The sequence below is a fragment of the Schistocerca serialis genome, chromosome 1 (genome assembly GCF_023864345.2).
Source record: "Schistocerca serialis cubense isolate TAMUIC-IGC-003099 chromosome 1, iqSchSeri2.2, whole genome shotgun sequence".
Lineage (NCBI taxonomy): Eukaryota > Metazoa > Arthropoda > Insecta > Orthoptera > Acrididae > Schistocerca > Schistocerca serialis.
Genome location: NC_064638.1, coordinates 1,197,351,998 through 1,197,379,856, shown reverse-complemented (window position 1 = coordinate 1,197,379,856; position 27,859 = coordinate 1,197,351,998). Strand labels below are relative to the sequence as shown.

The 27,859-nt window shown below is 38.9% G+C and overlaps 1 protein-coding gene across 2 annotated transcripts in view; it reads left to right on the top strand.

The window, feature by feature from the left end:
* Window positions 1–12,209, top strand: part of LOC126418905 (uncharacterized) — an 82,956-nt gene extending 70,747 nt beyond the window's left edge. For both annotated transcript variants that reach the window (XM_050085927.1, XM_050085935.1), the window contains 3 exons: window positions 2,355–2,580; window positions 7,726–7,934; window positions 8,091–12,209. In XM_050085927.1, the coding sequence (XP_049941884.1) occupies window positions 2,355–2,580; window positions 7,726–7,934; window positions 8,091–8,379 (724 nt within the window). In that variant the 3' untranslated portion in view covers window positions 8,380–12,209. The remainder of the gene's footprint in view (window positions 1–2,354; window positions 2,581–7,725; window positions 7,935–8,090) is intronic.
* The last annotated feature ends 15,650 nt before the right edge of the window (window positions 12,210–27,859 follow it).

Here is a 27,859-nt window from a genome sequence, read left to right as displayed (position 1 = left end):
GGTAGGTTGCTCTGGTAATTGTCTTTTCAGCAAACATAAATGGCACATAGATACTATCTTTCATGAGACCAAGCCACACTGACTTTGGGAGAATCCCTTTGCCACTCAGTGCCTTCATGGGGTTGCTCCTCTGCCCAGATCCAGCAATTGTGTTTTTTGACGACACATAACATGATTCATCAGGTCCTCCTTGGCTACAGCCTCCAAAAGATCATGACAGATAGCTGCTCATGCCACATGGTCTTCACCCTCTAGCTGGTGAAGCACCTGTATATAATATGCCATCTCTTTAAGGGTGTAGTGAAGCACTTTCCGCACTGGATTTCAGCATGGATAGCTCACGACTCAGCTGGCAGATAGATGCCGTTGGACTTCTTTTGATAGCTTCCCTCACATACTGTACAGATTGTGGGCTGACTGGTGGTCCCCCAGCACATCTCTCATCAGCTGCAGATCCTGTACGCCGGAATTTGTTGATGAGCATCTGAATGCCAAGTCTTATAGGGCATCCTTCCTATACTTTCTCTCAAACAGTCTCCGGACCCCAGCATAGGTTTCACCACGTAAACGATGTTCCATAATTGTGATTCTTTTTGCAATTGTTAACATTGTGATGTCTCTTCATGGTACCTGTAACAGAAATAATCCACATGTACGTTTTCTGCAAAATGTATACTTTCTTTACGGGCACCCTGTATAAACAGGTCATGAAGTGTCAAGGCGTGCTTGGAACTAATCGAACAGGGGCTGCTACAGTGCCAATTCATTCCTTAATTTCACTGCGCCTGGAGTGTTCTGTGCTGTGAAATATTATCAGAATTTTTACAATATTGTGAATTAAATAGTGTCTGTCAATGGAGACATCGCAAAAGTATCGGAAACCGCAGATTAATTATACAGTGTAGTGTCAAAGGTGGTGTTGAAAGATATACTTGTTTATTATAAAAGCATTCAGCCTGACTGGGTTGCCTCCAAACATGTCTCTGACGATTGTCTGGTTGAAGACATGTGCAACACTCATTGGTGAAGAGAATGTGATGCCAATCCTGAGCAGTCCATTCGGCATGTTGTTGGGCGCACTGCACGGTGTCATGGTTGCAAAGATGGACCTCTCCGTGGATGTCAGGAGTGAACAGTTTGAGTCATAACACGATGTCCTGTGGCTGCACGAAGAGCATTATTCAACCTGGTGGCATTGCTGTCAGGGTTCCTCAGAGCCATAATCCATAGGTAGCACGAGCCGTGTACCTCCTTCCTGGTGGAATGACTGGAATTGGTCGGCTGTTTGAGCCCTCTGTCTCATAGGCACTGCTCATGCGTGATTGTTTACATCTTTGGTTGGGTTTAGTGACACCTCTGAACAGTCAAAGGGACTGTGTCTGTGATACAATATCCACAGTCAACGTCTATCTTCAGGAGTTCTGGGAACCAGGGTGATGCAAAACTTTTTTTTGATGTGTGTATTTATATTGAGAGGAAAGTCGTGTCTATAAAACAGGAATAAAATTGACCCAAGGATTGAGCCTTGAGGAACAGCTTGACACAGTTTTCCACTCTGTGAAGTAATCTTCTCAATTTGATGCAATTATTACCCTTTGTTTCTTTTCCATCACAGATGATTCACGCCATTTCAAAGCCATGTCCCTTGTTTCATATCTGTTGAGCCTGAAAAGCAGCAGAGCATGGTTTAATGATACAGATGCTTTTATAAGATTGCAGAATTCCTTGCAACTTCAGTTTTCCTATCAAACAATGAAATAATGTTTTCAGTAAACTCATTGTACTATGTGATGAAGCTTTGAATCTGTAAAGTAGCAATTTTTTCAAATATTTTTGATATGACTGGGAGTATAAAAACAGTGATAATTTCCCATATGATCTTTTGATCTTTTTTAAATAATGGTTTTACTTCTGTATATTTTAAAAGATTACAGAAGTAACCTTCCTCAAACAATTCGTTTATTATGAGAGAGGGGGTGAGCTATTATTTTGTAATAGCTACTGAGTCCTCCTCCTTCCTCTTCTTCTTCTTCTTCTTCTTCTTCTTCTTTTTTTTTGGGGGGGGGGGGGGGGGCAGTATGACAATTTTAAAAACTTTTGTTGAGACTGTGTTCAATTTTTAAGACATTCACTGATATTGCCTTGCAAACTATTTACTTTCTGCTCATAATTTGCTACATCTAAATCAGATTTTCCTACATTTATGAAGAACTCATTGAAGAACTCGGATATTTGAGCTTTATTTACAACAGAGTGTATCACCTTAAATTTTTAATGTTTTGTCTGGTTTTATATGAGTGTACATTTTATACCCTGGTGGAGCTGTTGTATCACTTAATAAAATCTTATTTCAGAAAGACCAAGGACAATGAAAAAGAAAATGAAGAAACTGATACTACAGATAATAGAACTCAATGTAACACAAAACTAGATGCACAGAATCAAGTTGAATCTAGTGCTAAGCCCTTAGGAAACAAAGCAGAAACAACTGCTGCAGATCCGGATTTAATTCTGAAACTAGAAGAAGCAGAGAAGCTTATTAGAAAATTACGTCGTGAGAATGAGGACCAACGCCGCGAGGTATTATTTCATTGCGTAAAATGCCTGCGATATAATGTCTTGAATGTGTTAGTGGCTTTCTGATTAGCATGTACAGATTTATGAATGAATGTTCCTTTTAATAATAATTGTAAGCATTGTAGCATAATTAAAAATATCCATAATATATTTTTAAAGGTTTTTGTGGTTTTGACTCGTGCTTTGTTTATTGTGAAGTAGAAATTCTAAGACATATGGACAAGGCAAGATAAATTATCCGACAAGATACCAGATGTGTAAAGAACCCACTTTCAATCATGCTGTTGCATCACTGCAGTCAAAAAACTTGAAAGAGAACAAACATTATTGTCTCAGAATCTATCTAGAATTGAAAAAGTAAACATACAGCACCTGTTCTCAACATAAATTGCTGTAACCGTAACATTGCCATTCATCTGCTTTACATGAGTTTGCAGAGTTATGTCACAAATTCCTTTATTTCTTCCATATCTGTGTTTAGTGACATAATGTTTTGGTGCAAATGATTTGGTAACCTCTTTATTTCTCTGCTTTCTCTCATTTACATTTCTTCTTGTTTTGTGTATTCATTTTGAGGATTGATATCTTTTTTCTAAATGGATTCAAAATGGTTTGCAAGTGGTAATGACTACCAAATCTTCCCATTAATTTGTTTTTACTTTATTCAAAAATTATAATGCCTTCTACTCTGTTGTATTTGTCTGTCACCCTCTCACTGGTAAATGAAGCTCCTTTCTGACTGAATATCATTAGGCTTTCTGCTTTTAGAGCTCCACAATATCTTAGCCCTCCATTGATTTCATGGCTGTTTGATTTCACAGCCATCTCATTCATATATTTGGCTGTTGTCTCTGAAAAATTTGTGTTACACATACGGACCTCTACCTACACCATGCCAGTCAGTAGTGTGAAGAACCTCATCAAATGGACTGTTATTTGAGAACCAACATAACAGCTGGAATACAACTTCCTGACAGCTATCCAGGCATGGCCTACCATGATTGGAGTTGAGAGGTAGGAGTGAGGTACTGACAGAAGTGAAGCTGTGAGTCACGCCTGGGTAGCTCATTCGGCCAGTTGATAAGAGCAAAGAGCATTGCCCACGTTAGTGCACTGTGTCCTCCCCTCTCCACACACACACACACACACACACACACACACACACACACACACACACACACTCGAAGTTGTTGGCTTCATTAAAACTTTGCTAATTGTAATAATCTCTTGATGACGATACGGACTTTCAGGGATGATAGAAGAGGGCAAATGCTTCAGTTGGGAATTAGGAACCCAGGACAGTAAGTGACTGACGAAATTAAAAGTTAGAAGTAAAAATTTGAAAATTTTTAATTTACCTGCGTTTTGCTGATGACAAGTCTAAATAGACATATTTTTGTAATAATTTTATATTTCTGCACAATTTATAAAAGGGTGACATTCACAACATTCATTCAAAGTGACAGTTTCAGTTGGGTACAACATTATTGAACACAGTTTTGTCATTATGATCTCAGTCTTTGTGGTGTCCATATGATGCCACTGGTGACTGGGATATTCTCTTCAGTAGAACAGTAGAAGAGATTATTTCGTACAGAAAACTTTGCTCATAGCCTCACAAAAAGGAGTGGGTCAAGATCAGAAAAGTCAGTTTATTAGGTAATACATATTATGATTTGTATGTTCTCATATTCCACTGTCAGAGATATCACAATATGTTGCTTTCAAAACTTTCAGTGCTGTTGTTTACCCCGTGTTTCAGAGTGATACTTTTGATCTTCTGTCTTCATGGGAAGATTATCATCTTCGTGGAATGATGCGTATTTTTGTGATAACCTACAGCTTGTTACAACAGTTGGATCGACAAGTGAAGGAAGTCCTCCTTCAGCTCTTCAATAAAATTTGGATAACTGGCGACTGTCCCAACTCATGGAAGGAATCTATTTTAATCCCAATTTTAAAACCGGGAAAGGATTGGACAGACCCTGGCAGTTATCGTAGTATTAGCCTGACAGGCTGCATAGGAAAGACACTGGAGTGTATGGTCATTCAGCACCTAGTGTGGGTTCTGGAAACCAGGTCCCTACTCAGTCCCTCCCAGTGTGGGTTCAGGAGGTATCACTCCACTTCAGATAACCTGACCCTGCTCGAAGCTGCAATTCAAGAAGCTTTTCTTCATAAGCAATACCTTATCAGTGTTTTCTTCGATTTGGTAAAGGCCTACTATACTACCTGGAGGCATAATATTTTGTCGCAGCTCCATCAGTGGGGATAATGTGGACGTCTATCGACCTTCATACGGTCCTTTTTCTCGGACAGATATTTTAGATACAGGGTTGGGAAAGTCTTATCTGACCCTTTTAAGCAGGAGAATGGTGTCCCTCAAGGGAGTGTTTTAAGTGTCATGGCTTTTGCCATCGCAATCAGTAGTATTACAACCACAGTGTGACATCCAGTACTATGTTCCTTATTTGTGGAAGACTTCTCCATTTTCTGCGCATCCTCCAGCCTCGCCACAGCTACTCGGCAATTGCAACTGACGATCAGACGGTTGGAGGAATGGTCTCGCACCACAGGTTTTAAATTCTCATTAGAGAAAACAGTTTGTGTTGCTTTTAATCATTCCTGCTCTGTTTAATTTGCCCGTTTTAAAACGGGGGACACCGATCTCACTTTTAAGGAAAAGGTGAAGTATCTGGGTCTTACGTTAGATGAAAAGTTAACATGGTTACCACACCTTAAAGAATTAAAACTGAGATGTCTCAAGGCCTTACACATCCTTAAATGTGTTAGTCATAGGTAGCCGACAGAGCATGTCTGCTCTAACTTGATAAGGCCCTTGTGCGACCCTGCCTTGAATTCGAATGCCAGATTTATGGGTCAGCAAGGCCTTCATACCTTAAAATGCTGGATGCAGTTCACTGCTAGGGTATTAGGCTGTCTACAGGGACCTATCGCATGAGCCTGGTTGTTACTGTGTGTGCAGAGGCTGGTGAGCCTCCACTGTCTATTCGACGTCTTATCATGGTATGCCAAGCATATAGGGCTTTGTCCGTTCCTACATCACCAGCATCCAGTTACGTTGTTCAGCTGCCACTGGAACGGCTGTTCAATCATCGACCACAAGCCATTTGGGATCCATGCAAGGTAGAGCCTTGAATTATTACAGGTCGGGGGCATTAAGATCCAAAGCCAAGGGTGGAGTAGGGCATCCCCCCTGGCTACTACTAGCGCCCAGATTGCTTTTAGAACTGACTGCTTACTAGAAGCATTGTACTCCAGACCATGTTTTTAAAACTGAATTTAATGAAATTGTATGTAGCACTCAGATTTTATTACCGTCTACATGGATGATTCTAAACAGGGAGATGTTTTCAGTTGTTCTGTCGTGTTCCCTGACACTGTCCTCAGGATAGGGCTCCCAGAGCAGTTTTCAGTTTATTACACAGAATTGTTTGCTCTATCCTTAGTGCAATGGTGCATGGCGGCATGACAAAAAATTTATCATCTGCTCCAATTCTCAAAGTGCCCTTCTCGCTGTTGTACAGATGTACCCACCAGATTGGGTGGTGCAACAAGTGCAGGATGCTCTCCTACTTGCCTACTAGCAAAACAAAGAAATCATTTTTTGCTGGGTTCCAGGGCACACAGGCATCCAGGGAAACGAACTTGGTGATACTGCTGCTAAGGAGGCTTGCTCCCTTCCTCCTCCTGCCAGCTGTTCAGTCCGTCTGCAGGATGTCACTTCATTTGTGACCAGGAAGGCCATATGTTGGTGGGAGTCCCAGTGGCTGGAAGTGAGGAACAATAAACTACGTTCCATCAAAACTTCAGTGTGATCATGGATCACCTCCTCCCGCTGCGACGGTGTGAAGAAGTAGCCCCTACTCAGCATAGAGTGGGACACTGCCCACTGACACACAGCTTCCTCTTACGTCAGGAGTAGCCCCCACTCAGCATAGAGTGGGACACTGCCCACTGACACACAGCTTCCTCTTACGTCAGGAGTAGCCCCCAGTATGTCAGAGACGTGGGACACAGCTATCAGTGCGACATCTTTTAACCAAGTGTGTTCTGTATGACGACATGAGGGTTGAACTGGGTCTCCCACGGGATCTTCCCTCTATTTTAACTGATAACAAAGCGAGTATTGTTCGTGTCTTAAAATTTTGTGCGGTGTCCGGAATCCTTCCCAAAATACTTGGTGTGCACTCTTAATGTGTCACAGAGTGGCTGGGTCACGTATTATTTCTAAGTCATCATCCAGCCACGCTTATTTGTCCCTTTCTTGACAGCATCTTTACAGGTACAGGTATTTTCTCAATGATTTCGTTTGGTTATCCCGCTATGTCTCACTGGGGTTTTATTACGGGCTTTTCTGAACTCACCTTCCTGGTGTTGCTTTACGTTTCCTGTGGTGGGATTTTCAGTTTATTGATCTTCTTCCATAGATTATGAAAATCTTCTTCGATATAACATTAATGCAAGGGCACTGATGACCTAGCTGTTTAGTGCCCTCCACCATAAAGAATAATAATAATAATAATAATAATAATAATAATAATAATGTTCTTGGAAAGAGGGATAAAAGAAAAATGTGAGTTATGTAATGCCCATTCTAGTGAAAGGCTAGGAATTTTTTTTGCTATTAAAATTTCAATATTGAAATATTCAAAAAAACTTAGAAAGCAATGTCAAAGAGTAACTTGGATTAATTCTCAAGATTGTGTTATGATCATATTTTAATATAAGTTTCACATCATAGGAACTTCTTTAAGTATCAGCATTAAAATGTCCAGATATTATAATTTGCATTAAATGATTGATTTCAGGTATTGAAGAATGTGAGAAGATATAGTAGTTATAACTGCTTTTTCAGTTTCTTAACATTGCTGTTGTAGGTATCCTATTTTACTACTGTGGCAAAACTATGTTTTTAGAAGTTTGAGTTGTTTGTAACTGTGAGACAAATGTAAAAAATGTATATTCCACAAATGTTCTTTTGTGCTATGCTGAAAACAAAGTGTCCTTCCTCCACTCACCCACCCACTTCCTGCCCCCTTATTAATATAACTGTTGTTTGCAAGGTACAGAATTTTATAAGTATATTATTCATTTCTATAGTAGGTCTGTTTCACTTATTGCCAGCTTGCCACCATAAAATCAAACTTGAGCAAATCGGTGGGTGGCAGTGGAGCCATCAACCGACACCTTGGTGCCACAGCTAACTCGCATAGAGGTGGAGGAGCCAATCATCATCGCTCTCAGCACCAGCAAACACAGTCACAGCGATTCCCACCGCTTCACTCTCAGAACTATTGGCATCACGGTCAGAACACGCAGCCACACAGGAATGGGTTAGTACTAATTTGCCATTACCTTTCTAATATGTGATGTGAAAACATGTAAACGGAAGAGAAACCTGTATATGTACCATAAGTACAGACATCATAATGTATTAACTGCACTTCATTTGCAGTCACTAAAATATTCTGTTCTTTCTTTTTTTTAAGGGCGGAGTATGTTTCTCATCGATATGGACCTGCTGGTGCGGGCAGATTGGAGAAGGAGACACATGTAGTTGGGCGTCCAGTTCCTACACTTCCAAATCTTCGCAGTAGTGCCTCTAGCGGCTATTCGTATTCTAACAGCAATGGAAACAACCATCGCCGTAATGTGCACTATAACTCAAATGGGAATGTCCATTATTATAGGGGTGGTAAAGACGAAAGTGGAGAGAACAGAAGATACAGGGGAGGCAGTGGAAGAGGAAGCAGAGAATCTCGAGAGTCAAAACAATGAAGCTTTAAAGATTTTTGTTGAATTATACCATGCATTTACATTTTTTGACAGACAGTTCATTGTTTCAGAATTTACATATTTTACATGACTTCTTTTTGTTAAAACTTCGTTCAGTTCTAGATTTTAAATTCTGATTCTACGCATACAGTACATATAATTTGATCTGTATTTTTCTGCTTCATTCTGACAAAATGTGCAATACTTTATAAATTGTAAGTATATTTTATAAATGTTGCTTTGCACTGGAAGTCTTACAAACATAACAGTATTCAAGTTTTTCTTACTTGCTTCAGTAATGTTGTCTGTGAAGAGGAAAGATATTTTTGAATTTATATACTTCACTTTCGCTATTGAAGGTGGTTAAGTGCTTATATTAATATTATTCTGATATCAACACATCAAATTTGTATCTTGTTGACACTTCACATATTTGGAGATTCAATAATTTATCAGCTGAAGAGTATAAGTTAAAGTTTTTATTTGTGAGTTCATCATCTTATTTTAAAGTCATACACCCAAAATATGTATAATGCCTAACAATCTGACAATTAATATTCAGTGAGTTCAATTCTTATGTACGCCAGGGTAATTACAACTCCCTGAAGGTGCCTTCTGTTTCACTTCATGGATTTGTTGGGTGGTGTGAGCAGTGTTAAATGGAAGCACTGTATTGCCTTATCAGTATCAAAAATCAAACATGAAGTGGAAAACCTTGTTGAGTTACTTTAAAAATGTTTAATGGCATTTGTCTTACATTACCATTTTTTAATTTTATTTTGTGAAGATAAATTCAAAATATGATGTTGCCTCAGTGTGCAACAGGTGAAAAGAAGGGGCATTTTAATGGAGCTCATGCTGATTGTATCAGGAAGTACCTTGCCTAAGGTCTTCCATGAGGATTCTGCAACTTGTATCAACACACTATGAATTGATCTGACAGTTGATTGAAAGTATTTTCACATGCTTCTGACTTCCATAATTTCTTGTCTTTGTCTCAGATATGCCTTCTCTTTCAATCAGATCAGTTGATAAATGTCTTACACAATGAGGAGCTAGTTTTCTTATGGTAAGCATATTCTTAGAAAATAAGCATGTCTTTCATTTTTTAAAAGAAAGTTATGTAGGTTTTACTTTGAAGGCTGATTGTATGTCTGTTACCAATTGTTATTAGCTTCTAAACACCTATGCTGCTGTGGTTATTAGAAATCAATGTGTTTTATAATGGGTATAAGTGACTGTACTAGCTGAATAGCATGTCTTGTATGTTTCCCATTTACTTATTGGGACCGCAAATATTTCCAAGTAAAAAAAAGTAAAAGAACGTGCTCACAAGTGCAATCTGTCTGTATGGAAAGAAAAAACACACAATTCTCAGTTGTTCACTAAATTAGTACAGGAGCAACACGGTGTAGTTGCGTGTACATAATAGAAACAGTAGAATCACAACTCTGTGTAGATTAAAAGGCTGTCCTTAATTGAAACATTTTTAGTATGGTCTGCTCAGAAACAAAATGTACACACAATTTGTGTATTTTTAAATAGAATTAAAAAGTATATATTGAATATAATAGAGGGAAACATTCCACAAGGGAAAAATATATCAAAAAACAAAGATGATGTAACTTACCAACGCTTTCGTTTGGTAAGTTACATCATCTTTGTTTTTAAAAGTATATGTTGAGCAGCATATGAATATATTCGAGAAAATGAACTGGAGGTTAGTTAATTTTTTGCTGTTATTTCATAACTGCTCACTGTATTGAAGGATTTTTTTTTCTTTTTACACATATTACCAATCTCTCTTTCGTACTGTTCCCTTTATAATAGAACACTATTATAGATAAAAGTGTTGATGTTAAAATCTGAATGGGAAGCATGCGGGGAAATATATGGAATTTAAATCTTTATGTAAATGTTACCATTAGTATTTATCTTATTGCTAATACTGTGAATTACTTCTGGTGTAGGAAGCAGTTTTGTGGTGTTGTGTACCCTGTATCCTGTTTTTTTATTTCTTTACATAGAAGTAAATGTAAACTGTATAGGCAAACTGTGCAGACTTTGTTAGCTATTTCACAGGTGCTGCAGTGCCCACTTACGTGGCATGGTGCTAGATAATGCAATAAGCTGATAGAGATTCAGTGCAATAAAAGCAGTGAACTTGCCATAAAAGATCAGTAAAATTTCATTTTAATGTATTTTAAGTGCTCCACCTCATACTCATGTGAATAGATACAAAGACAGTCATTGTTGAGCTATGGTGAAGGATGATGAAGTATCCATATTCTTCAAACTAACAGTTTTACATGTTATTGGATTGGTTCCTGTGGATGTACACAGACATTTGTAACTGAAACTTTCTTTTTGACACCTACCCAGTATTCAGAAAGCAGATTGAAATGTGACTTAGTTTCCTTCCTTTGAAGCATATGTGAAATTTTACATTAAAAACTACTTCAATATTTCTGATTTTTAATTTTGTGTTAGTGTGGTTGCGAGAGGAAAAGAAATTTAGGAACTTAAGTTTCTTATAAATGTGATACTTGCTACATGACCATGTCAGGGCCGCTGACAAAAGTTTTCCTTTGGCATTGAGTAGTTAAAATAAACATTGATAATTTAACAGTTAGCAACGTGGCTTAGGCTCTACAATATCACAGGTCAAAAGAAGAAGCTGCAACCTCCACTGCTGCTTTATTAAAAGAAAAGTATGAAGTATGTCGTTCAAAAATGTAGTTGCAACTGAAGTAATTCCTGTTACTGAAGAAAGTAATGAGAATATCTATCACAATATTGTTATTTCCACTTCACTGTTTTCAGAAATACCCCTTATTGCAGTTATTAAGATACTGAAACTGACAAGCTGGCATAAATTACTGTCCCCAGCTGCATTTGTAATTTACAAATAGTTTCATTTGTAAAATTTTATGAATTGGGGGAGCCACTGTTCACTCTCATGTCCATAATGTATATGAAATGCCAATACTGAATTATTCTAAGAAGCACTTAAAATGTGAGCACTGTTCTACATTTGAATATGGATATTTTGTATGCCTCTGTCCAAGTGTTATTTAAATGAGGTATTACATCTGTAATTCACAAAATGTTAGTCCTTAAATGGTATCTGGAGTGGAAAGAGAATAATCACACTGTAAGGGAGTTTTCACTGTGCATTTATCTTTCTCTTACAGTACCATTATAGAATAAAGTTTGTGTACTTTTCAGTAGCTTTTAAGTTTTATCATCTTAGAGATACTGAATTCTGTGTACAGCTGTCATTTATAAAATTCTGAGACATATTTACTTGTATTGCATGCAGAAAATACCTTCAAAATATTTAGGATGTATACAGAAAATGGCTAATTATTATTAACCACGGAAAATAATTCTTGAGCATCTTTATCTTTCTTCGATCTCCAGTTTCTTGGCTATATAATATTTTAAAACAAGTTTGTCAGCTTTGAGCAGTAGGCATTAAAAAGTATGCATAAGGTGGTAGATATGTCATACTTAATTGCATTTACTTGTGAAAATACTCAAAGTAGACTTTAAGGGCCAGACTTAACTTCCATTGCATATGGGTAAATAGAACGTAAATAACAGAGTACATGAGTGTCCTGGCTTTAATGTGATGAAATATAGGTGATACATTATGGAATTGTTACAAATTTTAATCTCTGAGGCAAGTTGCATTATATAAAGGCTGATTTTTCTTTTATTTCTCAGTTATTACATTGCATTAGATTGTATTTATATATGTATAAATATGTATTTTGTTTAATATTTTATGTAATGCTCCTGCAAAATAAATGTTCCAATGATCAATTTTACATTTCTTAAAGTTGTTTCTGCCAGATTGGAAAACTGTACATGAGTAGATAGTAAAAATGAATGATAATGGTTCCTGGGATGGGAATGAATGTTTAATTAGTAACTAAAAATTCCTTCAGAAGAAATAGAAAATTTGGAAAGTTATAAGATGTAATGTTCTGAAGGATGAAAGTCCCTCCAAACCATGTACACTGCACATTTCATGGGAGCATGTGGGCCAAAGCTATTTGGTCATGGAACAAGTCACAGAGTAGTTAGCAGAATGCTGGTTAGGGAACTTGTAAACAAAAGTAACTAAAGAATTAACAAAACATGAGAGTATGTGAATAAATAACACATTACAGAGATATGTTCTCAACAGCCGAAGGAATTCCTGTACAGAATAGGAGTGTGCCACAAGAAAACCTTTAGACTTACATTTGAAGATTGGGTGTTTCACTCCATTTTCTTTTTTGTTCTATTTGAGGCCTGGAAACCAGCTGAATAGTAGCACCTTTCTGTACAGTGCTTAACATGTTGACTGCTGCATGTAGAATGATGGTTGTTTCACGGCAAGGCCGCCAGTGGTCTTGTGGAGTCATTGTGTTAAGGAACTGTTATCAAAGTGCGCATAGTTTTTTTCATCTAGTGTTCACTGAATGAATGTTGCAATTTCTCTTAACAATTCAGTTCTTAAACAAATCCCACAATGGAATATATTTGCAGGGATGGCACCGCTTGAATTCAGGCATACATGAAGTTCACAAACCACAGATCTGCCAGTCTGGAATTTCCTAGCTTAAGAATATTCTTGGTGAGTGCACAGAATTGCCCCAAAATATGGTTCCATGTGAGGTAAGAGTGAAGTAAAGAAGCCTCCGTACTTTGTCAAAGAGTATGAAGATTGTTCTTGTAGTGAAGATAACAGCATTCAGTTTCTGCACAAGATCTTGAAAATTATACTGTACATGCTGGACATGGTCAGGATGGGAAAATGAGTGGGAAGCAGGGTGTTGGGAGAAAACCTTTGAAAGAAAAGATTGATTACAGTGACCAGTGGAGGTTTTATTTCTCCAAAAGCCTACACCTAAGGACTACACTAAACTCACTCACTACAGCATCAGGAGGCTGCAACAGATAACTAGAGGCATTGCGCCCCCAAAGGGAGGAACAAATGGACACATCTGGTCACAGACTGAGCTGGCAGGCAAGAGGACATTCTGAATACCAGCATGCACTCACAAACCCATCCAGCACACTCCATGTGACTGCCCCTTAGCCCTCCTATTGGTGCGCTTCAGTGGGCGTCCCTCTATCAGCAGTACTACTATGGAATGATCTTCACGTGGACTGAGTATGGGTATTACGCAAAACATCCGGTACTACACTGACCCCGGCTCAGCCACCATATCCGGTACTACACTGACCCTGGCTCAGCCACTGTTTTACCGAAGAGGCAGTACTGCCTGTCATATGAAAGACAATTAAAATGTAAAATGTGAAAAACCCATTTTTCCTCTCAATAACACTGCTCACCATACCATTTCCTTCTCTCTCCATGGGAGTTGTTTGACATATCCAAAAAATGATTTTCAAATTATACATTACTATTTATGGAAATTGCAACACCTTGAAGGAAAGACATGCATTCAATTAATTTAATACCACATGTTAAGTACATGACAAGTAACAAGACAAACTTTCCAAATCTGTACACGTCCTATGATCCCTACTATTCAGTGTGTCATGTGCTGCAGTTAGAGCTACTATACACAGTGGCATTGAATGAATAAGGTTCTGAATACGTTCCAGAGGGATTTCCCTCCACACAATTTGTATCTGAGCCCACAAATCGTGACATCAATTACCGGGGGACTGTGATGCACTTGGTGCCGACCAACCATACCCCAGACATGTTCGATGGGCGACACGTCTGGCGAACGTGCAGGCCAGGGAAAAAACAGTGGTACCCGTTGCTCTTCTAAGACCTGTCATTCCTCGCAGTATGTGACCAGGCTTTGTCCTGTTGAAATGTGGCTTGTGGAGGTGCCTGAAGCAGGGGGAGTACCTTAGGCTCCACAGCCTCTGTTAGGTACTGGTTGCTGTTCAAAGTGTCCACAATACGTACGAGGCGAGATCAGTTGTTGTAACCAATGGCACCCCAAACCACCACACCTGGTGTTTGTCCACTATGCCACTCCAAAGTGCAGCCCTCCAGGTTTCGCTCACCACGGTATCGCCGGACACTATGAGGCAGTCACTGTAGGACACGTTGAAGCGGGACTCATCCGAAAAGATTAGATGTTGCCCCTCAGCACCTCAGTGATGGTGTTCACGTGACCATTGCAGTCAGAGGAGCTTGTGGTTTCTGGACAATGGAAGCCGACGTAATGGCATGCGTGCAACCAGTCCAACCTGCAGCAGACGGCAACAAACCGTCGATGCAGACAACTTCACACCCGTTGCAGTGCTCCAGCAACGAGCCAACACTGTGGGTGAAGCTGTATGGTCCGTAATGGCCATGCGGACGAGATGATGGTCATCCTGTGCTGTGGTCGTGTTCCATGGTCCAGTTCCCACTCATCGTTGCATATGACCTTCCTCTATCCACTGCTTCCACACATGCATCACTGTCGTAGCAGCATGCCCTGTGTGAGCCAAAATGTCACGGTGTGTCAACCCCTTTCCCAGAGACCGATCATTCTGCCCCCATTCAAACTCGCTCACATGACGTCAACAAGGCATACTGGCACTCACTATATTGTTTTCAACTTGTGTGACAGATCTGCACCGACTACACTAGGCGCAACAGTGACCCTGTCGGACTGACATGAGAGGGCTCTGCTCGGTCTATGTATACCCCATCTCACTACAAAACGTATCACGTTCTGCTTGCACACCTGTTTCCAATTCCACCAAGTGTGGCACTATTCGGGTAACTCCTCCTTGGTGTTGCAGTTTGCACAAACGGCAGTGTAAAATTGAATGCAAATTTAAATGACTCCCATTGAAAGTTTTGCCGACATTTATGGCAGCATGGGGCCTTGGAAATATTGGGGAGATTGAATGATAGCAAATTGTTTAAAAGGGGCATGGTTTACAAATCATTTGTGATAATTGTTTAAATTGATTAATTTTGTTTTTATATTTGTGAAAGTCAAGTGTAGAATGGACACACAGAACTTGTTACAGAAGTAACAAAATTCCAGAGAAATGGCCCTTTAAATTGGATCTTGTGGGCTTGCTGATGGCAACACTGTCTGAATGTCAGTGTCAGTACAATGACTGCTGTCAAAGCTGGTGGACAGCATGAAGACATGGTTGAGGCAGACAGTGGCAGGATTTGGGTGCCACGGCATAGGGCTGTGGTCAAAACAGACAGAGCTGGTGCTGCCATAGGGGGATCGGCAGGCTCAGTGAGATGAGATGGCCTCATGGATTACAGGTGACCATAACACTTGAGTGCAGGACTAGCATCATTGGGGGGCCCCAGGGAAGAATTATGGGTGCAGGGCCATTTAAAAGTAACAGTAGCACAGTTATTAACATAAAGGCTTCATAACAGGCTTGGTTAATCAAATAAAGACGATCTCTGTGTCTGTGATTTACATAAATATGTAATCATCTATATTTCTTAATAAAAATTGCAAAGTAACCCTTGTGCCTGATAGACAGGACTTTTAATGTTCAAATAATCTTCGATACACAATTATCCACTATAGTGACTCTGCATGACTCCATGCCAAGACACAAAATTTGATCGTTTAAAAGGAACACAAATGTAATAACAAAGACCACGAATCTCTACATTGTAATATAAGGATAGCACTGGGAATAAACACTTGGTGTATGTTGTCTTTGTCATTCCATTCAATGATAGGCACAATTCCACGATCAAGAGAGATTTGTCCATGTTTTTTAGTTAATAATTTGTTTTGAAGTCTAAAATTGGAGTCTTATAGTTGTTGAGTAACTCTGGGGAGCTGTCCGGGTGTGGTAACACAGTAGGTACTTCAGGCAGGTATAACATAAAAGGCTTAAGGCTAGCATTGTGGGAGTAGGTTAAATGAACAGACCACTTAACAGTGAGTATAACTATGTTGCAAGAAGAAACATTAAACAATAGTGCACTGCTAACTTTGACGACCTGGTAGGTCTGAGACATGAGTGTACACTGATAGCAAATCAAAACTATTGAGATTGGTTGTGGCACAGAGTACAACAAACTGTTTCCAACAAGAATGAACCAAAGTCTATGTAGTCCAAGGATGGTAGGTCAAGGAGGGTCTGTTCTAGGAATAGTATGATTTCACTGTTCCTTACCGCAGTACTGAGTGATAGCATAGGACACATGTAATCATTGGTGTGGGTACAAGACTGAAATAGTGCCACATTGGTATGATCTTTACTAATGATCAGGACATCCCAGATTTGTGAAAGGATGTTTTTCTGGGTGGGTGGCTGGCTTGGCAACTAACTGTCATTGTGATAAATACACCTTGGTAATGGAATAATAATGTGGCAGATTTGCTTCCCATATGGGATTAATCATGTGCATTGGTGACAATAGGTGAAAAGAGATGTTTCCAGGAACAATCCAGCAGGTAATAGGTTGGGGCTAAGTTTTTCTTGTAAACCTTGCTGAATAACAGCATGCAGGGCAGTAGCATGTAATTGGGTTGCATGGGTGTTATATAATCAAATCTGCAGTGCCTTAAGTTACTTCCATGGTAGCGGGTGGGTTTGACAGCACTTTGTTCATAGTAACTAATTCATGCTGCATTGGATTCCTCAGTACCAAGCATCACTGTCACTCAATGATGTCAGTTGATACGTCCCAGATGGTGCCTCCAGTGCAGTAATGTTATCAGTGGGATCACCCATCATAGGCTTTTCTTGTCACAGTTAACTGCTGCCAGTTCTTATGGAAATAACCCAATATAAGGGTGATGTGGGAATTCACATAAGGGGAAATAAATCACTCAATCAATCACATCAGGCAAAATGATGTTGGAAGTTACAGGGAAGCTTTTCCCTAACAATGTTATTTTTAAATGAACAAATAAGAATTGACACACACTACTTACTTTTCTCAACACATTTGCTTGTATTGAGCAATCCCTAACTGCATTAAGGCAGTTCCTTTCATAATTATCAATATAAACATGACCAAAAAAAAATTACAGTTAAGTCTGTGGCCAAGCTTAGAGGGAGAGGAAACCTGTCACTCTTTAAAGAACAAAACCATAAAATCTAATACATACAAATGCAAAAATAGCAATGCAGAGCTCAATAACGTTATGCTAAATACAATAAACATTATTAGTTGCTAGAGCAGCAATGGGCGTAATCACCTCTTCCTCCTGCCTTTTATTTCTCGAACTTGTAAAGATACTTCAAAAATATCTGCCTACTATGAGGGCACTCTTTGACATCTTTACATCTCATGTTGTCACTGCTTCTTGGGCCATAAAAGGTTTTCCTTGTATCTATTTAAACCATAACTGGCTCTCTAATATGTTTCCTTATGGACCTTACTACTGTTGTCAGTGTTACTGAATCAGTGTGCCTCTTTCATATTTGAATCCTCATGTGTTTTCACACTTGAACTACTTATGCACAACTTATCAATGTAGATTGGAAGTTTTGTAATAATGCTATGAATAATGGGTGCTAAGTAATGAATGTAATGTGTTGTGTGGCTTCTTAAAGTAGCACAGGACTGGCTTGGTGTGAAATATATAAGTTGTATATGCCTTTAGGTGAATAACTCAAAATAGCTTGGCTCGTGAAGATCTAGTTCGTGTTCAAGTGCAGAGAGTACCATAGTGCTAGTAGTGAAAAGTTGTTTGTTGTTGTCTTCAGTCCAGAGACTGGTTTGATGCAGCCTCCTGTGCAAGCTTCATCATCTCCAGTAACTACTGCACCCTAAATCCTTCTGAATCTGCTTAGTGTATTCATCTCATGGTCTCCCTCAATGGCTTTTACCCTCCATGCTGCGCTACGATACTAACGTGGTGATCTCTTGATGCCTCAGAACATGTCCTACCAACCAATTCCTTCTTCTAGTTGTGTCACAAATTCCTCTTCTCCCCAATTCTGTTCAGTACCTCCACATTAGTTACATGATCTATCCATCTAATCTTCAGCAGTCTTCTGTAGCATCACATTTCAAAAGCCTCTATTCTCTTCTTGTCTAAACTGTTTATCGCCCATGTTTCACAACCATACATGGCTACATTCCATACAAATACTTCCAGAAATGACTTTCTGACACTTAAATCTAGCCTCGTGATGACTGGGTGTTGTGTGATGTCCTTAGGTTAGTTAGGTTTAAGTAGTTCTAAGTTCTAGGGGACTTCTGACCATAGATGTTGAGTCCCATAGTGCTCAGAGCCATTTTTCGAACTTAAATCTATACTTGATATTAACAAATTTCTCTTCTTCAGAAACGCTTTCCTTCCCATAGCCGTCTTCATTTTATATCCTCCCTACCTCGATACTCATCAGTTATTTTTCCTGCCAAATAGCAAAACTCATTTACTGTTTCATGTCCTAATCTAATTCCCTCAGCATCACCTTATTTAATTGGACTACATTCCATTATCCTCATTTTGCTTTTGTTGATGTTCATCTTATACCCTCCTTTCAAGACACTATCCATTCCATTCAACTGCTTTTCCAGATCCTTTGCTGTCTATGACATAATTACAAAACTAGTAAACCTCAAAGTTTTTATGTCTTCCTCATGGATTTTAATTCCTACTCTATTTTTTTCTTTTGTTTCCTTTACTGCTTGTTCAATATATAGATTGAATATCGGGGATAGGCCACAACTCTGTCTCACTCCCTTCCCAACCACTGCTTCTCTTTCATGCTCCTCAACTCCTATAACTACCATCTGGTTTCTATACAAATTGTAAACCACCTTTTGCTCCCTGTATTTGACCCTGCCAGCTCTTCTTTGAAAAGGTCTGGAGTATTTGTTGGATGCCTGATTCACAGATGTTTCCTCCATCATGATTTATAACACAACACTGTTGATGTACTACAGCAGCCCGTCCACTGTTGAACAGTGCCTGTTGACATGTGACTGGTGAAACGCATAGCTCTTATTTACAGTTGTTACAAGTTACCACCTTAGCTACTCCCCTGGTGACGCTTATGTGCGAGGGATGAAATTAATCTCGGAACTCTTATATCGACAATGTAGTAAGACTCATTCTACGAGGGTTACCCAGAAAGTAAGTTATGATCGGTCACGAATTAGAAACCACTGGGAAAATCTGATAAAGCTTTGCACAGAAGTGTTGGGCAGTGTATCTAGTATGCCTGTCGATCGTGTCACGTCATTCTTTTCAGTTTTGAGTGAACAGTGTGCACATAAAGATGCGTAGGAAATAGCGTCTCCTGCCACATATGAGGGCCTGTTAGAGATTTCGCCTGTGTCATGAAGCCCACATAACACAACCGTCGAGCAGTTCCTTCTTCATGCCAATTCTCAGCTGCACACTGCAGGGGCATGAAGACACTCCTGCAGTGTTTCCAATGAGAAGTGTTGGATCACCCACAATACAGTCCGTAATTGGCTCCCCCTGAGTATCCCAGTTAACATTGCCAAAGGCTTTCTCTGAGTCTACAAATGCTAGAAACATAGGTGTGACTTTTCTTAATGTATCTTCTAAGATAAGTCATAGGGTCAGTATTGCCTCACGTATTCCATCATTTCTATGGAATCCAAGTTGATCTTCCCCAAGGTCGGCTTCTACCAGTTTTTCCATTTGTCTGTAAAGAATTCATGTCAGTATTTTGCAGCCATGACTTATTAAATTGATGGTTCAGTAGTTTTCATACCTGTCAACTCCTGCTTCCTTTGGGATTGGAATCATTGTATTCTTCTTGAAGTCTGTGGGTATTTCGCCTGTCTCATACATCTTGCTCACCAGATGGTAGAGTTTTGTCAAGGCTGGCTTTCCCAAGGCTATCAGTAGTTCTAACGAAACATTGTTTACTCCTGGGGCCTTGTTTCGACTTAGGTCTTTCAGTGCTCTGTCATATTCTTCACGCAGTATCACATCTCCCATTTCATCTTCACATATGTCCTCATCCATTTCCATAATATTGCCCTCGAGTAAATCGCCCTTGTACGGACCCTCTGTATATTCCTTCCACTTTCTACTTTCCCTTCTTTGCCTAGAAAAGGTTTTCCATCTGAGCTCTTGATATTCATATAAGCGGTCCTCTTTTCTCCAAAGGTCTCTTTAATTTCCTTGTAGGCAGATCTATCTTACCCCTAGTGATATATGCCTCTGCGTCCTCACATTTGTCCTCTAGCCGTCTCTGCTTAACAATTTTGCACTTCCTTTCAATCTCATTTTTGAGACTATTGCATTCCTTTTTGCCTGCTTCGTTTACTGCATTTTTATATCTTCTCCTTTCATCAGTTAAATTCAATATCCCTTCTGTTACCCAAGCATTTCTACTACCCCTTGTGTTTTTACCTACTTGATCCTCTGCTGCCTTCACTATTTCATATCTCACAACTATCCATTCTTCTACACATTTCTGTCCCTTGTTCTTGTCAGTCGTCCCTTATGCTCTCTCTGAAACACTCTACAACCTCTGGTTCTTTTAGTTTATCCAGGTCCCATCTCCTTAAATTCCCACCTTTTTGCAGTTTCTTCAGTTTTAATCTACAGTTCATAACCAATAGATTGTGGTCAGAGTCCACATCTGCCCCTGGAAATATCTTACAATTTAAAACCTGGTTCCTAAATCTCTGTCTTACCATTATAAAATCTACCTGAAACTTTCCAGTGTTTCCAGGCCTCTTCCACATATACAACCTTCTTTCAGGATTCTTAAACCAAGTATTAGGTATGATTAAGTTATGCTCTGTGCAAGATTCTACCAGGAAACTTCCTCTTTCATTCCTTACACCCATTCCATATTCATCTACTACTTTTCCTTCTCTTCCTTTTCCTACTATCGAATTCTAGTCCCCCATGATTTTTAAATTTTCGTCTCCCTTCACTATCTGAATAATTTCTTTTATCTCCTCATACATTTCTTCAATCTCTTTGTCATCTGCGGAGCTAGTTGGGATATAAACTTGTACTACTGTGGTAGGCGTGGGCTTCATGTCTATCTTGGCCACAATAATGCGTTCACTATGCTGTTTGTAGTAGCTTACCTGCACTCCTATTTTTTTATTCATTATTAAACCTACTACTGCATTAGCCCTATTTGATTTTGTATTTATAACCCCATATTTTACTGACCAGAAGTGTTGTTCCTTCTACCACCGAACTTCACTAATTCCCACTATATCTAACTTTAACCTATTCATGTCCCTTTTTAAATTTTCTAACCTACCTGTCTGATTAAGGGATCTGCTATTCCATCCTCCAGTCCTTAGAACGCCAGTTTTGTTTCTCCTGATAACAACGTCTTCCTGAGTAGTCCCTCCCCAGAGATCCGAATGGGGAACTATTTTACTTCCAGATAATTTTATCCAAGAGGATGCCGTCATCATTTAACCATACAGTAAAGCTGCATGACCTTGGGGAAAAATTACGGCTGTAATATCCCTCCGTTATGGTTTTACTTACAGTAAGGCTATCTGTATTGCTGGTACCTCCCCATCAACTGCAAGGTCCATGATTCACCGGGGTGGGGGTTAATAAAATAACAGTCAGTTTTAGGGCTGTAACATTTAAGTCACCCTCAGTGTTTGCGGTAGTTACAGAAGTCTTCCAGTGTCACATTGTACTCTGTACAGAATGGTATGTACAAATGCAAAGATATCTCCAGTGTGTTGAGATACAGTGCTAATTATCAAAATTATCTAACAGCTTTAGTATCATGTTTCATCACTAAAGCTTGACTATGACTCCAAATACATTATTCTATTGTGTTGTTGTGCTCAAAAGTTCTATTTAACCTGATACATTTGTTCAGTAGGGACTGTGTAATCCCAGTGCATAGGGTGCAGGCTCACTATGGGCTCATAGTTTGCAGAACCTCTTCATAGTCAAAGTTTCTGCCAATAAATCTGGTGTAGGTACTCCAGGGTATGTAGAGATAAGCATATTAAGAAGATATGTTGTATCATTTGCATGTTAAAGAGTGCACAATGACTTATATTAGCAAAGTTTTTAAAACCGATTTTACCAGGTCACCAGTGTGCTTTACAGTACCTGGCCCATGGCACAGTTTATTGCTTATTGATGCTTAGTATGTCTCATATCAGAAGGTTCGAGTTGCTCATCTGCCCACGTGGATTTCGCCTGTGTATCTCTGTGGCTCCACAGACAACTGCTATGAATAATATTCAAGGCTAGTAGTTGGCAATAATCCATTTTATTAGGCAGCATCAATGCCTGTATTGATTCATGGTACATGCAGGAAGCATACATGGAATTCCTTTTAATGCTGTAGAAAGATATTTCATCAATATTTAGTAATATTGAGGTTGAAAATCAGTAGCCTTGATGGCTTCTTAGGACAAATACACAAAATCATTTCTAGAAGTTCAGAGTTTTAGTATGGAGCTAATAAATAAATCACCAATTTCTCCTTTATCTGACCATGCAGTTATTTACGATAGTCGGGAGTAAGTATTGTTCAGACTGTAACTTCAGTAAGATTTCACTGTAAGTATAATTTTATTTGAAATGCTGTTAAGTGTCACTTGTTTCATGCATGGTTTGGATATTTACTTCTCTTCTCCATAGTGGGCGAATCATGAAGATGCTCACAGTAGCAGAGCCCTTGCTAATCTATGGACCTCCATTTGTCACCACACACTGACAGATAAGACAGTCCAAGCCAGTTGGATGGGTGGCAATCAGGTGCCTTTAACAGAGCAGACAAAAATGTGTTTCACCAACAACTAAAGTGACCACAGTATTAGTTCTTGGGTTTAAATGGTGAAATCAAATTACTCGTGAATCTCAAGAAAATCAATGTAAAGAGCCATGGTTAGTGGACATTATTATGCAAAACGCTTACAAGAAAGTATCGAAAGGGTACTGAATATTCCAGGAAATGAGAAAGGAGCCACAAATAGTTTGTTTGGTATACGACAGTGGTACCTTAAAAAAAAAAAAAAAAAAGGAGGGCATTACGGTGTAACTGTTGTGAGTTTTCCAGCCAGGTGAGAGTATTAGAAATGGACAAGCCAAGTGGGAGGCTGGGTCAGAGGTTGTTTTCCTCATAGTCACATATGTGTGAGCTAGGGCATGGCCAAAAAAAGGCACACGCTATCCATAGTGCCTGGGTTGGCTATGTTCTACATGACATTCACAATCTTCATGATGGTCGCCATGCTATGGAGAAGGGGACAAGCAATGCAATACAAATTTGTGTTTGGTGTGAAGTAGCTGTACGGCCTCCCTCACAAAATTAATTGGTATTCTCAGTTTATAGCTCCATTGCAATGTGCCAATGGATAATATTATGGCATTCTCTAGGTAATCCATGGCTGCCTGAGCTTGGAAAATATGTGAAGACTAGTTTGTTGCAAAACAACTCATTAAAGGAGTGTGGAATGGTTGGCAACTATGTTACCTACTTCAGAATCAGTTACCCAAATAATCTGAACAAATGCTATTATTTTACGTAATATTGGTTGTTTCAGTGTTTGTATGTCAATTAATTGTAAGTCTTCCTAACTGCCATTGCTGTTTAGATGTAGCTGTCAGCTTATTTAAGTAATGAAACAGTCCAATTCAACAATGTAATCTTATTTTCTCAATGTTATAGTGTGTCCAGTAGGCCATTGCTTAGCTGTGTAGTAGACTACTAAGAATGAATAATTAGCTGTGTGGAGGTATAGTACCAAGCTTGCTAATATGTCAGCAGAACCAATGTGAAAGCTCAACACCCTGTCTGCCTGGATGAGCCCTGTTCAACGAGCTCATTATAATAAATTCATTAAGGGTCACTGAGAGTTGCATGAAAAGGCAAAATCAGAAAACTTCCTACCAGAAAGTAATTCAAGCCCTTTTCATGTACACAGACAGTTTAGAGAGGATTGTATAGAGTGTAAGCATTCTTGTGAAATTAATTACTGATATGTGTATCAGAGGTACTCTGTAATATTTAACCAACTAATCTGTTTTGCTTGTATTCATCAACTTCATCTAATATTTGTCTGTCACAAAGTTGCATTATGTTCAGTTCAAACCCATTTAGACCAAACAGAAAAAATGAAGTAAAACTTGTAAAAACCTATCTTGCTTAATATAGATCTTTGCTACACACATCTTGGTCATTCAGAGTTTAACGGGTGCTATCCATTTGACTGATATCCTCATAAGCTTAATAGTACCTTCACAGTTTTTCCTTGACTACTTGGCACAAATTGTCACAATTGTAACGACTTGTACTGCTCAGTAGATCACCACTTTCTCATTTCCTCCTGTAAGACAGCAGTTCATTTTCCATTGCTCTAGTTGCTAATCCTTAACCTACAACTTATTCTAGAGCATAGTGCACTTATATATGAGGACAAGAATGCATCTCTATTGCTGTTAAATCTGTCTCTCTGATACATGTTTATATACACAGTTCAAATAACAAAGCAGACTTGTACTCCAGACGTCCTCATGCCTATATGTAAATTATTTCTCACATTTTTATACTCTACTATAAATCTGACAATGCATTTTCTTTTCTGTTTACAGAACAAACTTAGTCCCTTCCCTAGGCCTTAGTGTATGGGGGCTTAGTGAGGACATGCGGACAGTGGCTTGTCCTCCTTTTTCCTTACTGTTTTTGCAGTAACACCTTTGCTTGGAGCAGGGCTCAGTGGTACAGCTGGTGGTGGCACAGCCAGGCTGTGGCAGGGCTTAAGCCAGTTGAAATGCTCTATCGCAGTACAATCAGACAAATGGAACTCTGCGTTTACGGGAGAGGTCACCCATAAAATAGGGTAAGAGCCGTCACATTGAGGAGTGAACCTTTTAGTTCTTCCCTTTCTTACTACTGGATTTTGGAGCAGCACAAGATTACTTGGCTTATACAGCAGAAGCGTAGCCTCTTTGTTACTATGGTGCAACTGTCTTTGAGAAGTTCTTGCACTGTTCTGCTTAACCAAATTGACTAAAGACTGTGGAGTAATTCTTTACTTCACTCTTACTTTTCCCATTGTTAGTCTTATGTGGTCAATCCACTTAATGTTGCTCTGGATAGTTACTCTAGATATTTTACAGTTGATACTGTTTCCAGCAGTTTCTCATCAATAGTGTAGTTGCACAGTAGTGGCTTTCTTTTCCCATGTACGCACTATGTTACATTTATTTATGTTCAGTGTCAACTGCTACAGCCTGCACCATTCATCAATCCTCTGCAAATCATACTGAAAATCAGTTCTGTCTTCTGGCTTTGGACTCTGTTATAGACAACCGCATCATCTATGATCAGTCTTAAGGAGCATCTGACAATTTCTACTACATCATTTATAAACTACCTTCACATCTGTTGATTTTCTTCCATTAAGAGCAGCATGCCTGTCTGCAAGGAAGCCTTGAATCCAATCACAAATCTGCTCTGATACTCAACAAATTTGTACTTTTTTTTCACGAAATGACAGTCTGGTATGGTGTCAAATGCCTTCCTGAAGTCAAGGAACAGGGCATCAACCTGAGCACTACTGCCTACAGCGCTGTGGATTTCGTGGGGGAATAGAGCAAGCTGAGTTTGCAAGATCTGTATTCAGGATCGCTATTGATTTTTAGAGAGACAATTTTCGTTCTCCAGACACATTATAATTCTTGAGCAAAAACACGTTCCCCTAATTCTATAACAGGCTGACATCAACTGTATAGGTTTATAACTATGTATATGTTTTGTGTCCCTTCTTAAAAATGTGAATGATCTGTGTTTTTTCCAGTTGCTGTGTACCCTTTGTTGCTCCTGCGATCTACAATGCACTGTTGTTACAAGGGAAGCAAGTTCTTTTGCATAACTTTTCTAGAATCTTGTAGGTATCTCTCATCTGGTCCTGATGCCTTTCCACTAAAAAACGATTTTAGTAGATTTTCTATTCCATGATGGGTTAACTCAATATTTGCCATTTTGATGTTCATACAATACTTAAAGGAGGAATTGTGTTATGATCTTCCATGGTGAAACAATTTCAGAAAACTGAATTCAGTTATTCATCCTTCTCTCTGTTATCTTCAGTTTCAGTGCTTCAGTCTTTGAATGAGTGAACAGATGATTTCGAACTGCATATAGGTTTTAGACCAAAACCTATTCAAAGTGCCAAAGGTGGATCATGTCTCCTCTGCAGTAGGTAAGGGATCTGTCATCGCTCGTGCACTTGGCAGTGAGTGGTGTGTCAACGGTAGGGCTAAATGTCCTGTACATGGCAGACAGGGACCAGGGAGGACTCTGGATGTTATACCGATCCCCCAACCAACAAATTTGAGGTGTTGTCTTTCACTGAAACTGAAATAGAGTCAGTGAGACCCACTTCACCTGTTGAGAGACCTACTTTGTCTTTTGTCAAGAGGAGGCAAAGGCAAAAGGACCAGTCTCTTAATTGTTGGCAGTTAAATGTATGACAAATAATGGTATCCTGTAGGGAAATGGCATCATGGGACAAGAAGGAACACCAGGTGCACTCAATGTATATACCAGGGGCCCTCATTCAATATGCTGAAGTTGTTCTGGTAGCCACAGAGGGGCATGGTACAACCAATGGCAGAAAAGGATCTTTAAGAAAAATAAAAATTTCTGTTACTTTTTGATCCACCTCATATATCTTGACTCATTCCACGATATACGTTGTTACCTATGAAACAATATTAGCAAATATTGTAAGGATATATCTACGCTAAAAACTGCTCATCATTCATTATTCTAACCAAATTTACACGATGCAGTAGAAATATGGATTATAACAACACAAACCAACCTAAGCACATTATTAACGCTACAAAAAAGTTATTAGAATTATTTGTGGAGCCAAACTTAAGAGAACCATGTTGGAACCTATTTCCAAAATTAGGTGTGCTTACCATTATGTATGTGTATATATTAAAAGTAGTATTGCTTATGGAAAGAATAATAACTCAGACTGTGTTAGGCACTGCCACAGTGCGGGACAAAAATTGAGATGCCATGTAAATATCCACAGAACAACTATTTAAATAAAAAAAAAAAAAAAAAAATTTATGAATGCACTTATGCTGGACTGAAGTTAGCCAATGCCCTACCAAAATGCCTCACAGGCCTTCCTACTAGTAAATTAAAGACTGGCTAAAAATAATTTCAATTGAAATCCACTTTATTCCTTGGATACGTTTGTTATCATTATGAGAAGTGTTTTGTGTGTATGTCAGGCTCATAATTTTAAGTAATTTGCAAATGCTCTAATGATAAAAATATTTGTACACTTATTTGTATACTAATTGTAAAATGCATTAACATGTAAAATTTATTGTTCCACAGAAGTCTTCAGTTTGTTTTTTTGTAAACCAACATATTAAGAAGAAGAATCTGTACAATGTCCTGACACTGTATTGTTTCTAGGGATAGTATTTCATTATTCAATGATGTATTATTATTATTATTATTATTATTATTATTTCCTTTCTCAGACGTTATGTCTGGTTAAAAATGGAAAGTGACGCGGACCTTGATCAAGTGTGACTTCCTT